The sequence below is a fragment of the Pistacia vera genome, unplaced genomic scaffold (genome assembly GCF_008641045.1).
Source record: "Pistacia vera cultivar Batoury unplaced genomic scaffold, PisVer_v2 Contig195, whole genome shotgun sequence".
In the NCBI taxonomy this organism is placed as follows: domain Eukaryota; kingdom Viridiplantae; phylum Streptophyta; class Magnoliopsida; order Sapindales; family Anacardiaceae; genus Pistacia; species Pistacia vera.
This window is the reverse complement of record NW_022195996.1, coordinates 443,918-457,333: the sequence shown is the minus strand read 5'-3', so window position 1 is coordinate 457,333 and position 13,416 is coordinate 443,918. Positions and strand designations below refer to the sequence as shown.

The 13,416-nt window shown below is 35.6% G+C and overlaps 3 protein-coding genes across 12 annotated transcripts; all 3 read left to right on the top strand.

The window, feature by feature from the left end:
* The first annotated feature begins 1,556 nt into the window (after positions 1-1,556).
* On the top strand, positions 1,557-4,981 carry LOC116127775 (protein PIN-LIKES 3-like). 6 transcript variants are annotated; one of them, XM_031413421.1, is made up of 11 exons: positions 1,557-1,710; positions 1,968-2,123; positions 2,459-2,538; positions 2,620-2,744; positions 2,831-2,952; positions 3,062-3,262; positions 3,426-3,518; positions 3,639-3,739; positions 3,831-3,883; positions 3,984-4,169; positions 4,528-4,981. In XM_031413421.1, the coding sequence occupies exons 2-11, from the start codon at positions 1,989-1,991 to the stop codon at positions 4,650-4,652; spliced, it is 1,221 nt and encodes a 406-aa protein (XP_031269281.1). In that variant the 5' UTR covers positions 1,557-1,710; positions 1,968-1,988; the 3' UTR covers positions 4,653-4,981. The 6 variants fall into 6 exon arrangements, with proteins under 6 accessions (XP_031269281.1, XP_031269284.1, XP_031269283.1 ...); XM_031413424.1 differs by having other exon boundaries at positions 1,960-2,123; XM_031413423.1 differs by having other exon boundaries at positions 1,947-2,123.
* Positions 4,982-5,110: 129 nt separating this feature from the next.
* Positions 5,111-9,167, top strand: LOC116127776 (protein PIN-LIKES 1-like). Of its 3 annotated transcripts, none has more exons than XM_031413430.1 (10): positions 5,111-5,639; positions 5,941-6,035; positions 6,165-6,244; positions 6,363-6,487; positions 7,080-7,201; positions 7,348-7,536; positions 8,053-8,153; positions 8,371-8,423; positions 8,501-8,686; positions 8,820-9,167. In XM_031413430.1, the coding sequence occupies exons 2-10, from the start codon at positions 6,012-6,014 to the stop codon at positions 8,942-8,944; spliced, it is 1,005 nt and encodes a 334-aa protein (XP_031269290.1). In that variant the 5' UTR covers positions 5,111-5,639; positions 5,941-6,011; the 3' UTR covers positions 8,945-9,167. The 3 variants fall into 3 exon arrangements, with proteins under 3 accessions (XP_031269290.1, XP_031269289.1, XP_031269288.1); XM_031413429.1 differs by having other exon boundaries at positions 5,866-6,035; XM_031413428.1 differs by having other exon boundaries at positions 5,863-6,035.
* A 1,765-nt stretch (positions 9,168-10,932) lies between these two features.
* LOC116127727 (protein PIN-LIKES 3-like) lies at positions 10,933-13,362 on the top strand. Of its 3 annotated transcripts, XM_031413368.1 has the most exons (10): positions 10,933-10,965; positions 11,060-11,184; positions 11,259-11,380; positions 11,471-11,713; positions 11,892-11,984; positions 12,392-12,492; positions 12,561-12,613; positions 12,684-12,869; positions 12,947-13,058; positions 13,277-13,362. In XM_031413368.1, coding segments are annotated over exons 1-10 (1,041 nt in total). In that variant the 5' UTR covers positions 10,933-10,960; the 3' UTR covers positions 13,278-13,362. The 3 variants fall into 3 exon arrangements, with proteins under 3 accessions (XP_031269228.1, XP_031269229.1, XP_031269227.1); XM_031413369.1 differs by lacking the exon at positions 13,277-13,362 and having other exon boundaries at positions 11,295-11,380; positions 12,947-13,206; XM_031413367.1 differs by lacking the exon at positions 13,277-13,362 and having other exon boundaries at positions 12,947-13,206.
* Positions 13,363-13,416: the final 54 nt, after the last annotated feature.

The window sequence follows — 13,416 nt, the reverse complement described above, 5'->3', positions numbered from 1 at the left end:
TCAAGCCCATATCTCCTCAAAGATATTCTTATCAATTCTATCTCCTTTCAAAAAATGAATAGACGAGAGCCTTCCATGTGTCAATGCAACTTGCAAAACACTCATTAAATTGAGTGCAAAGGTGTATAAATTGACATTTCTCTTCCCGAAGAGGGGGGCTGGGCATATGAGGGCTAACCATAGATAAGAGCTCAATTCTTTCTCTTTGTAAACACTGTATTTCTTCATCTTTGTATGCCTTATGGGCAATATCATGGAAACAATCGGAGATCAATAAAATAACAGTGGATGTAGGAGTCGCTTGTTTGAGCATCTGAACTACTATAAAAACCCCTCTTGTCAATCTATTATTTACGTTTTCTGCAACATATATAATCTTAGCTCCATATTCAAATCTTATGGATCCATTCACGTGTATCTTTTGAGTTAGCTCAGTGTTTCTCACGTGCGAGTCGTTGGCGTCGAAAATCAAGTGTTAACAAATGTAAACAAAGATATACTTTTGATCATCTTTTCTAATTTTCACACACCTTTTAATTAGTTGATAAAAAGTACCTTAATTTCCTCTACCTGCGAAAAGACTTCCATTAGATCGATGTACCTTACCTCATGTGGCATCCCGGAGGAAGATCACTCGAAGGATATGCTTTTGTACGATAACTGACTTGACTTTCGAATTGAATGTATTATATGGAAGAGTCAAAACCTCATCGCAAGGGAGAGATTTTATAGACAGAAACAAATGGCATGTACATGTAAAATATGGCAGCTAGAACTTAGTTATTCAACCTGTTCTTCATAATAATGCATTAAATTAATTCATTTATTGGTTGCTACCTATTCCAAGCTTGTATATGGTTAGTGATCTTCACTTGTATTCATGTTAATTTCGTCCTCTCGCCACAGTTAATCTTGTGACCTTGGGATTCCAATATTAAATGGGGGACAGAAATAATATAGCCAAGCTAATTTCAGATATGGTTTCTTACTCCTACTCCGTAAGAAGCACATGATATGACTTTCAATTGTTGAAATACTGAATCCCATCAAATGATACTTACTGCTGCAAAATTATCAACTTGAAGGATCTGATATGCATATTCTGTAATTATATTTTGGGTCAAAAACCTATAAAATAAGGGCTTTGTTTATATTACTCACTCCACCTAGACCATTAATTGGAGATCCGATGATCCTCTACGCTTCTCCGCTGTCTAAACTAAAATGATGATGATGATGATGATTCTGAGTTTGATTATTATTAATTTTGTTTTTTCTACCAGAAGCTGACAAATGTAATTGAAGAGTATTGATGAGAACAATAATGCATGACGATGACGGTGTTGGCGTGAAGAGCAGTAGGACCATGGAGTACAAGGACAGCCACCTGAAACTTTAATTCTATTACGTCTACAGATATATGATAGTCTTGGGATATATTTATATTGGACATTGAAATCCTGATCAATTCAATTGCAATCATTTTGGACCACACACTGAAGCTGAAAATAAAAGTTGAGAAATGTAAATAGTTCACATGGAGAGAGAAAGAGAGAGAGAATGGCAGTTGAAAGTGCATATACAACTAACAAATGTTCACTCACTACGAATTTGTTTATATATATACTACTTACTAGCTAGCAAGAGTTGATCAGTGGTATCTTTTCATTACTATTGCGAATTTGCACAACCCTGGAAACTCAATCACATGTAAGCTTAAATATGGCCTCCCGTACCAATATTTATACATGTTAAAATTACAATCCATTTAAGTTCTCTTTGCATATATAGATGTGGTGATTGTTGTTTTGTAGCATTCAGTTTAAGCTGCGCATCATATTTATGTATGAACCATTCCCACTGCCAAAGCAAATCCAATATTTCCAGTTAAAAGAATTTTTTTGCTTTTCTGAATGAGCTTTTCTTTCATGTATTCTTACTCTTAGTGTCTGCTTGGAGTTTCGCAGCTGTAAAGGTAAATTTTAGCGATGGGGTTCCTAGATTTGTTGATTGCCGCATTAGAGCCAGTTGTCGAAGTACTTTTGGTTACTGCTGTTGGTTTGTTGCTTGCAATAGATCGCATTGATCTCTTGGGACCGAATGCCAGGCGCAGTTTAAATCATGTAAGTAGATAGTCGTAGACTCGTAGTCTTCTTCTAGTATTATGGATTCAGGTTCAGGGAGATGCCAGCGCCCGGAGATACCGCTAGCTACATAAATTATATTAGCCAGAGGCCTTTGGAGCCTAATCTCAAACATGATTATAGCTTATAAATATTCTTGAAGAAACAATCTTTTCAAATTCATTATTAATTTGTCAAATAGAGGAGCTGTGTATCTGCATGGCTGAAAACAGTAGAACTATGGGTTCACGTGTAATTAGGATATCTTCTCGTTGACAACTGTATATGCTTCTTTCTTTACCTCTTAATTACTTGTTGCTGTCTTACTTGTTCAGATTGTTTTCTATGTGTTCAATCCCGCATTGATCGTAGCTAACCTCTCTGACACTATTACTTTCACAAGTTTGGTTAAACTGTGAGTCGACTTGTTTCTACTAGCATTTGTTGTATCTATTGATAATTAATTGTTGTTGGATTAACATGCATTCGTATGAAGGTGGTTTATGCCAGTGAATATTTTGCTCACTTTCATAATTGGGTCTGCACTCGCTTGGATTCTTATTAAAATCACTCGCACTCCTCCACATCTCCAAAGCCTTGTTATTGGTTGCTGTTCTGCTGGTATATTAACATTTCTTGGTTACAAGCAACTACCTCATGATGCAAACTGTTTAAATTTCTTATTTATTTAATGATCGAGTGCTCAGGGAACTTGGGAAATTTGCTTCTCATAATTGTTCCAGCAGTGTGTGAGGAGTCAAACAGTCCATTTGGAGATTCATCTACCTGCTCCACTAATGGGGAGGCTTATGCTTCACTTTCTATGGCAGTATAATCTCTCTCTCTCTCTCTCTGCTTCACTAGTTACCTTTATGACTTGTAATATACATATATATATTAATTAATTAACATGTATTTTTGATGGTACGTAAATTAAGGTTGGATCAATTTATATATGGACTTACGTGTATGTCCTCATGAGTTTGAACGTTAAAGATTCTACAACGAGCATAAAATCTTCTGGAGAAACCTCGGAAATGTTCTCAGAGACTTGCACAGAGGCACTACTACCTTCAGATGATGGCTCTACCTCTGATGACTCTGCAAACCAAGATGAACTGCCTCACACTATATTTGGGGTAAAAATGAAGACTTCTCCTTACTCTACTTTGAGTTGTTTTTTGTATTGTAAACCTGTAGCCTACAGTACACATATATATTGGAATATCCAATATCCATATACGCTGCTTCTTTATTTAAATTGCTGAAATGAGATGATTTTTTTGTTACTTCTATTGGCAGGTCCCATTTCTGGATACTACTATCCACCGAATTAAGAATGTTACGGCAAAGATAAAGCTGAAAATGGTGTTTGCACCATCTACTATTGCAGCGGTATGCCAAGAACTGCTTGCATTTTATACTATGATAGAAAGTTCAGATTAAAATATTGTATTCATGGACCGATGAGTTCTTATTCTATATTTGTTGGTTTGATATTATTTTTTCTTAAAGGCTGTTGGATTTATCATTGGGACAGTGTCTCCCATCCGAAAGTTAATAATTGGTGATAGTGCTCCTCTTCGTGTGATTTACAGCTCTGCATCTTTGCTGGGGTAAACGTCTTATCACTTTGATTCTTATGTATCGTGTCTGGTTTTAACATTACTAAATTCTTCAACTCTGGAAATTAAACCTGATCTACAGGGAAGCATCAATTCCATCTGTGACCCTGATAATCGGAGCAAATCTTCTTGGAGGTATTTTGATAACTTTGATTCCATTTCCCGAGACTAGATGGCCATGCAGATTCCTTGGAGAAAAAAGTTTAAATAACTGGTGTTAAATTTAAACTTTCAGGTTTACAAAGATCGGGAATAAGTTTTTCAGTGATTATAGGGATTATAGCAGTGAGGTTTATATTCTTGCCTCTCTTGGGCGTTGTTGTAGTTAAGGCTGCACATCATTTTGGGATGGTGGGATCGGATTCATTATATCAATTTATTCTTTTGCTTCAGTTTTCTCTTCCACCAGGAGTGGCTGTAGGTATGATGACTTCTTATTGTTGAACAGCAATGTAATATGTAATATGCCATTATGCCTCGTACCTCAAATGTTATTGGAGCCGCTAGTTTGGTTGCCGAGCCTTGTCTGTTTGCTTCAGTTAAAATGACCCAGTTTCATTGCATTCGTATCTCATACCTGTGGTTTAAAGAACTTTATCTCAGGTGTGAAGCATGCAATATGCCAAATATATTTAATAGAAGACTGGAAAAATTTTAAGGCCAGGGTGGAAGCTATTTTCCTCTTAAAATTTGATGAGCTCTGCAATTTGTGAACAGCCTACTTTCTGAATTAATAATTTTGTATAATGAACTCACTGTTTCTCTCACAACTTTGGCAGGTACAATTACGCAGTTATTTCAGACTAGTGTGAGTGAATGCTCTGTCATTATGTTATGGACATACGCTGTGGCTTCGTTAGCTATTACGCTTTGGACAACCTTCTACATGTGGCTTCTGAGTTAAATTGTTTTGGCACAATAGCAACCGTAAAAATATGACTTAACATTATGGACACATTGATCCAATTGGATGATTGCAGTTTTCCTGCTTATTTTTAGTTTTACTCGGTGAGGTGTTCAATATATAATTATTTTGGGATATAGGTGGAGATGCTTTCAACTGTAATGTTGAACAATTAATATTTACATCAAGCAGTAGCATCATACTTTAAATGTATGGTATCATTCTTCAGGGAGATGGCCGATTTCTGCTTGTGGGTTGTTTATGGATTGCTTATCCAGAAACAACCTTGCATATATATAAATATATATATTGGTGTGTTACTGCTAATCTTTGATGCAGAGAATCTCGAGCCATTTAAATTAAAAATCAATGCTTTTAAATTCAAAAGGAAACAGTCCCGGTTGATGATTTAGCAGTCCATTTTCACGGGGTGAAGAACAAATCAATAGCAACAGTAAAAGTGGTCCAAAATTCAAAGAAAGGAAATTGTGTGTAGCAGTTGGCAGTTGAGGAGGACAATAAAGAAAAGAAATAGTACTAAATTAGGAAGGTAACAGGAAGGTGGAGTAGGACTTAAGCTTTTGAAAGTAAACCCCACAGATGTTGGAGTAGGATGGGAGATTTTATGCGCAGCGCCTTTGTGTTTGTCTTTTAAGATCGGGCCAAAATGCTTTGCCTCCACGACACCCTCATTTATATTAAAAAAAAGGGTGATGGTTTTACTTGTGGTTGTGGGGTCAAAACTGAAGCATTACTCAAATATATTCTCATCTATGCACAACTCCGCTAGTTTTTCTTTGTTTTGTCTTATAAATTGGATTAAATCAAAATATTCTCGCTTTGTCTCCACCGCATTCTTCTTAGTCTTGCTTTTTTTCCTCACTTACTCCTGTTTTGTTTCTTATTTACCCATTGCATTGCCTTTTCTTTCTCACGACTCAGCAGACTAAGTGAAATGCTCTGCTGCATATTCCAACAGATTACTAGGTGACAGTTATTTGTTTTGCTCTTACTAATATATTTCATTTGTATATCCCTACTTCTTACTTGTAAGTAACAAAAAGCATTCTATATAATTTCTACTCGGAGCCTGTATACATTTCCTTGTGTGATTTGACCAAGCAAATATTTTCATGTATTTTCCAAACTTAGAATATATTTTTCCCTAGTTCATAAGAACATTGTGTTAAATGTTTTCCCAAATCTGCAGCAGCCATGAAGATTTGAAACATTGGATTATTTGACACAATGGGGCTTTCAAATCTATTTTCCATTGCTTCTATGCCAGTTATAAAGACACTGCTTTTGACTGCACTTGGCTCTTTTCTAGCTCTGGATCAAATAAATGTTTTGGGGGAAATGGCAAGAAAACAATTGAATGGTGTAAGCTATTTTGTTAGATTTCAGTTCTATATTTCAGTGTTCCTCATTGCTTATTGCTCTATGAAATGGATCTAGCAATAATCAATAATCAAATGGGCTAACAGTCGTACCTTCTTTTTTAATCAACAGGTAGTGTTTTTTGTGTTCAATCCAGCACTAGTGGGAAGCAACCTGGCTAAAACAATAACCTCTGAAAGCATTGTTTTGTTGTGAGTTCTTAGTTGTCTTTGATTGTGCTATAATATATCTATTCTCATTCACAATATGAATCAACATAGTATTTCTTTTTCACCTAGTTACATGTTCAACATTTTATTGCATATTTAGGTGGTTCATGCCGTTCAATATCCTTGCTACATATATTATTGGCTCAATACTGGGATGGATACTGATAAAATGTACTAGAGCTCCTCAACATCTAAAAGGCCTCATATTGGGTTGCTGCTCTGCAGGTATCTATTTCTAAAAACTGCGAACCTCTTATACCTAAGCTCATTTACATGCTGCTCAGCATAGAGATGCAGAGCAACCTTATGCACAAAGTAACGGCCTTCTGCTGGCTTTTCAAATGTTAAGCAGAAAATTAAATAGCTTACATGGCGCTGAGTGTGATCACCAGCTATGACAATGGGATTTATTGTGTTAAGACCATCTGCATTTAATTCGATTTTTCATCATTATTCGTGGTTTACTTGAAAAGCAAGGAAGGTGGTAGTGCATACCTCTTGGTGAAACAAAATCATTTTATCGGATAACATCATAAAGCAGGACATATGAATAAGGGAAAAACATTAAGGTAATAGATCATAATCCATCCTTAGTTTAAGAGGAGATACATGCAGATGACATATGTTAAGGATCTCTCCATCCATTGCTCAGTAGATGATATATGCATATGCTGCACTTATTCTTCATGTAAACAAAAATTCATCTGCTCTTGCAACTATTTGTTGTCACAAACTTCACGTGCTTACATGATCTATGTTATGCATCCTTCACTTTCAAGTAAAACCAAGGATTTTACGCTTCAAGTTGTTGTAACAGGGAATTTGGGAAATTTGCCTATAATTATCATACCAGCTGTCTGTAGAGAGAAAGGCAGTCCATTTGGAGCTCCTGAAACCTGCTATAAGTATGGGATGGCTTATGTTTCACTCTCTATGGCGGTATGGACACTGAGTATATTTATCTGTTTCATGTTCAATCATATAGGGCAATTATATAGTTAATTGAGAAACTAGTTTAGTTCAAGGTTTTTTATTAATTAATTATGGGCGACTAAATTTTACATTTTCTTCTCCTGAAACTGCAGATAGGAGCGGTTTATTTTTGGTCTTATGTTTACAACATTGTGCGGGTTTCTTCAAGTAAGGTCAACAATGAAGACAACAGAGAGGAGCTCCCTAGCACGATGAACTCTGCTGAAGGAACACCAAAATTTCTTCAAGGGGATTACACAGAAGCTCCTCTTGTTTGCACAAAGACAGAAGGAATTGAGAAGGTTTTTGTCATCTTGTTCTCTGCTAGAAAAAATAATTAAATTGATTTTGTAAGAAGTCTAAAAGATTGTCTGTGCATGTATGAAACTAGTAAACATAAGATACTTAAAAGTTCGAAGAACATATTGCTTACATTTTCTCAAGTTTATATGAAAGATTCTTCATGATCTGATCATCTTAAGAGTTTTATGACAGGTACCGATATTAGATAAAACTAAGCAGTATTTGAGGGTTATCACAAAAGAACTCAATCTGAAGGCGATATTTGCACCTTCAACTACTGGAGCGGTACCATTGAAACCATTTCCTTTTATTGTGTACTAAATGTATATTTCCCCTGTTTTTCTTTCCAACATGTAGGTTAAACAGGTAGAATGTACGAAAGGAATTATGTTTCACAAGACTTCCATCTATGCTATGATTAAAGGATACTTCTTTGTGGTAGAAATATTCTCTTTGTATGCCAAAAAATCCAGCTAAGAGATCTCAGAATTCCTTTCTTGATGTTTCTTGAATAGGTTGTTGGATTTCTCATTGGTGTAGTCCCCCAAATTCGAAATTTAATGATTGGTGGCACTGCTCCTCTTCGTGTGATAACAGACTCTGCTTCTTTGCTGGGGTAATTTCTTGCAAATATCGGAGAATGGAAATAAATTTGATGAAAATTCTTGTTTTCATGCTACTTTATAGTCCGAATAAAGCATCCTAAAATTTTTAGCTAGAATACTAATTTAGTTAATTGCTGACCATTGATACACATACTTGTTCTTCTTTATCCATCCATATTTCTAACAGCAAGCTTTCCCACATTCTTTTTCATGCTTATCTCTTCACAGTGATGCAGCCATTCCAATTGTCAGCCTTGTAGTGGGAGGAAATCTGCTTAGAGGTAATTGAAAGTATGTTTGGAATAACATTTGCATATTCAGGATTATGGTTAGTAAATACTGGATTTTGGTGGTTCAGGCTTAAAAGGGTCAGGTATTGAGGTGTGTGTTATCGTTGGAATTATAGCAGTTCGTTACATAGTCCTACCTCTGTTGGGCATTGTAATTGTTAAAGGTGCAGTCCGTGTTGGTATGGTTCACTCACATCCATTATATCAATTTGTTCTTCTACTACAATACGCAGTTCCACCAGCAATGAACATTGGTACGAACAACAAAGTTTTATTTTGTATCATAGATGATAAATCCAGAGAAATTGTTCTTATCTATTTAATTCCATGAGCTGTAAGCACAGTAGGAGAGACCTAACATATCTATCTCCCCATCTCCATCTGCAGGAACGGTTACCCAGTTGTTTGGAGCTGGAGAGAGTGAATGCTCGGTTGTGATGTTGTGGACATACGCTGTGGCACCTGTTTCTCTTACTCTTTGGTCAACTCTCTTCATGTGGTTAGTCGGTTGATGCTGTGTCCAAAGTTCAGCAAATTAAGTAGCTGTTAAGGCATATTTCATTTCAGAGAAAATCCTTTATGTACTATTAATAATCCGGTATATAGAATGGTATTTGCATCACTTGGAGGCGAATACGTATCAGAGAATGCAAATTTATCTCTCTGTATACTGCTGTAGCCTTGAGCTTTTTCGGGATCAGTTTGTCACTGAAGCAGCCCATACTTATCAAATTATCTAACAAATACAAGTATTGAACTTAATCTAATTTGATAATAAGAATTAAGAGCTGTTGACTGAATTCTTCATTCTCCTAGTTGGAAGAAATCTATAGTCCATTATTTTCGAGGTAATATTGACCATTAATCGTGAGCAATATCATGGCATTAGTTCATAACATTATTGGGTGATCAAAATAAGTACAGTGAAATAATCTATCTGATAAGCGGTGTAATAGTAATAAGTCATTATGAAGGACAGTCTACGTGCCAGCACTCTCATTGAAGAGGGATTTTCTTTTTCTGTTTTATACCAAACAACATTCAAATTCTAGTATTGTTTCCACCACTCCAAATCCCAAATGTGTTTTCGAATCCTAACTTGGCAACCAAATGTGTTTCCACTACTCTAAATCCCAACTTGGCAACCAAATGTGGAGGATCCAAATCCCAATTAGATAAAGGGAGAAGAAAATCTAACCACATATATACATCATAATAACTTATCAACTTACGATGTGAGATACATACAACTTCTAATATCTTCCTTACGCTTTGCATGTAAGGCCAAGGTCCAAACTCATTATCGCTCCAAACAAACATGGTTTTCATACCATGATAAAATAGGTTTGGATAGGACTAATCCCAAAAGCTAACTTAAGGGAAGAGAGAGTCAAACCTCAACCCACCAACTTCTTTTAGTCTACTCCTCCACACCCTCACTTCCACTATTGTTTCCACTACTCCAAATCCCAACTTGGAAAAAAATGTGTTTCCATCATTCCAAATCCGCACCACACCCTCACTTGCACTATTATTGTTTCCACTACTCCAAGTATTCCAATCACATATATACATCGTAACACCCACCAGCTTGACAAACAGTCCAACCACATATATACTTTATAAGATCCACCAACTTCACAAATAGTCCAACCACATATATACATTATAACACTCACCAACTTCACAAACGTGGCTGTCAAACCATATATATATATGGTAACACCCACCAACTTAACGTACTAGAACTCCTTTCCAAAAACTAGCTCAAGGGAGGAGGGAACCCAACCACATATATACACCATAATAGTTTACTAACTTGGTGATATGGGACAAACGCAACTTCTAATAGATACTACTTGCAGTTGCTGAATAGCTTTTCTTCATCCTGCATTATCATTATATTACTTGCTTCTTGAACTGCAGTATTTTGTTACAAGTTCAGTACTTCGTTTTGTTCAATGATTAGGAACAAATTTTACATTTTATCTTACTGTACCACATCAAATTTGATTTTATATGAAGCATTATCATGTGCAGGGATATGTATTTTAGTTTTATAAAAGCAGAGATTATCTAAGGCTTAAGAGTTTCACTATGAAGCTTCTGGATCTCTTTATTGTTGCATTTATACCAGTTCTAAAGGTACTACTGCTCACTGCTCTTGGATTATTTCTTGGATTGGATCGTATTGATATTTTGGGAAAAGAGGCACGAAAGCACTTAAACAATGTAAGTGTTAGTGCTGCATTTTTAATAGCAAAATTCATGTTCATTCTGTTGTTTGCATGTTTATTCGACCCACAAGTCGGTTAAAGCATGCTCAACTTATAGAATTGCTTCTTGTTATTAAAGTGACAAACAATCTGTTTGCTCAGTTGTGGGAATTAAAAAATGTTGAGTAATATGCCTTAAAGAAACATCTTGGACTGACTACCTTCAATTTTGTACAGGTTTCATTTTTTGTCTTCAACCCAGCACTTGTTGCTAGCTGCCTTGCAAAATTCGCATCATTTAAAAGTATATGCATGCTGTGAGTTTGTGGCTATTAAAAATTTCTCCTTTTCCTGCACCCATAATTTTCTTGTTATTTTATTGGAAGTAACTTTTGTATATTATATATGTAGGTGGTTTATGCCCTTTAATATTCTTCTCACCTTCATCATTGGCTCAGCACTTGGATGGATGCTTTTAAAAATTACTAAAGCTCCTTCTGATTTATGGGGGCTTGTTTTAGGATGTTGTGCTGCAGGTATTTGAGTTGATTATTTCGAAAATGTTTTTCATTTTGCAATCTGCATGTATTTTGGCATTTGATGTGTACAGGTAACTTGGGGAATATGCCTCTCATTATAATTCCAGCAGTTTGTAAAGAACGGGATAGTCCATTTGGCGATGGTCATACCTGTTATAACCAGGGAATGGCATATGCTGCACTTTCTATGGCAGTATGAATCTAGCTATCTTGTGTAATTATGTCTATTATTGCTTATCTAGATCCTGTTTCAATACTTTGCCTTGTCTTTATGATGTTCCAGATTGGAAGCATCTGCTTCTGGTCATACGTTTATAACATTTTGCGGATATATTCAAATAAGAATTCTGAAGGAGCCAAACTAGATGATTTCACAGAAAGTACAAAGTCTGAAGTAGAAACAGCTGCAAGTCTTTCAAATTCTCGCCTGGGGCCACTTCTTCCTTTAAATGTAAGCTCACTCAAGGAAGACCATTTGGATCATCAGGAACTTGATCGGACTAATATAAATGAAGGGAAGCTAAAGGTAACTGGTCTCAATGGTTTCATAATCCTAATTTTGGTTTTGACAGTTGTATTATCCATTTGAAAAGAACCAATTTTGAAAACAATAGCTTCTTCTTAATTCTTATTCTTTTATATATAGAGGATTCTCTGACTCTGAGAGCAATTATCGTCTTAACTTTGCCAGTTTTTGGTGGCAGGTGCCGCTTATAGAGAAGATTAAGCAGTTTTTCCAGACATTTGCTATGAAGATCAACCTGCGGAAGCTCTTTGCCCCTTCAATCATTGGAGCTGTATGCTTATAGCTATGATAATATTAGATATATAAACTTTGTAAACAAAAGCTTGTTTCTAAATTCTCAAAATACTAAATGAATAGAAAAGTGAATATAAAAAGTAGGCTTAATAAATACAAATATAACAGATAAAGTTTTTTTAAAAAAAAAAAAAAAAACCATAAAAAGAGTACTGTTACTTAATTTTATATAGGAATTTGTGGACACAATCCTACTGGATATGCTTACATTTTTCCCCTTACTGGAGTCAGAGAAAGAGGCTTCATTTAGTAGAATCTAGGGAGGTTGTTTTGGAGTAAACTTGTGAAGTTTTAGTGTTGGTCTATCATAGGAAATAAATGGAAAATGTATTCTCAATGGAGATCGGTGACTGACAGTAAAAACTTAAATTGTTTGTTATACAGATGGTTGGGTTAATGGTTGGTAGCATCCCTCAGGTTCAGAAGGTGTTGATTGGTGATAGTGCTCCTCTTCGTGTCGTTGAAGACTCTGCATCTCTACTCGGGTAAATGTCATTCCTATTAATGTTGATTCTTCAGGATCAGTTTTGATCTCCCTATAATTTGGTCACAGGGATGCAGCCATTCCAACTGTCACCATAGTTGTGGGGGCAAATCTTCTTAAAGGTAACTAACTAGTGATCTTAATTTGATCAAATTCTTTTTCAGTCTTGTTGAAGTTGAGGATGTTGTTCAGGTTTGAAAGGGTCACGGATACAGCGAAGTCTAATAATTGGGATAATAGTGATTCGATATATAGCTTTGCCAATAATGGGGGTAATCATCGTTAAATTGGCCGTCCACTTTGGCTTGGTGAAGTCAAACCCTTTATATCGGTTTGTTCTTCTACTTCAATTTGCACTGCCCCCAGCAATAAATATTGGTATGAATTCTTATCATTTTGTTTTGTTTTGTTTTATTTTTATCATTTGTGACATTGACCTTTGTTTACAACTTCAGGTACAATATCCCAATTGTTTGGTGCGGGTGAGGGTGAATGTTCAGTAATAATGCTATGGACTTATGCATTGGCCTCGGTTTCCCTTACAATGTGGTCTACATTTTTCATGTGGTTAGTGAAATAAAAGTTTCTCATCATCTCCCTCCCCCGGCTTGTTCAAGAGCTCTGTAATGTTTAATTAATTATCAAATGATATGTCCCCATCAAACATGATACAAGCAAGCAATAGAATGATCATATATGTATATGCTACACCAGCTGGTAGATATTATTATCAAATTAATGTTTTCTTGTTATATTTTTCTAAATTTAAATAATTTTAATTTCAGAATATTAGGGAAACATTCTTGAGAATTAAGTGGATAAGAAAGAAAGAAGGTATGATTATGATTATGAAGCGTGTGATGAGAAAAGGAGTGTTATTAATAATAAAATATTAAATGATTTGTTTGACTTCAATCCAAATTTG

Bases quoted from the DNA above. Each gene is read 5' to 3' on its own strand.
- LOC116127775 (XM_031413421.1), top strand. From the start codon at position 1,989: ATGGGGTTCCTAGATTTGTTGATTGCCGCATTAGAGCCAGTTGTCGAA. The intron at 2,745-2,830 runs GTATATTAACAT...TCGAGTGCTCAG, and splicing joins TATTGGTTGCTGTTCTGCTG to GGAACTTGGGAAATTTGCTT. The intron at 3,519-3,638 runs GTATGCCAAGAA...TTTTTCTTAAAG, and splicing joins CACCATCTACTATTGCAGCG to GCTGTTGGATTTATCATTGG.
- LOC116127776 (XM_031413429.1), top strand. From the start codon at position 5,901: ATGGGGCTTTCAAATCTATTTTCCATTGCTTCTATGCCAGTTATAAAG. The intron at 6,488-7,079 runs GTATCTATTTCT...TTGTTGTAACAG, and splicing joins ATTGGGTTGCTGCTCTGCAG to GGAATTTGGGAAATTTGCCT. The intron at 8,154-8,370 runs GTAATTTCTTGC...ATCTCTTCACAG, and splicing joins GACTCTGCTTCTTTGCTGGG to TGATGCAGCCATTCCAATTG.
- LOC116127727 (XM_031413367.1), top strand. The intron at 11,714-11,891 runs GTAACTGGTCTC...TTTTGGTGGCAG, and splicing joins TAAATGAAGGGAAGCTAAAG to GTGCCGCTTATAGAGAAGAT. The intron at 12,614-12,683 runs GTAACTAACTAG...GATGTTGTTCAG, and splicing joins GGGGGCAAATCTTCTTAAAG to GTTTGAAAGGGTCACGGATA.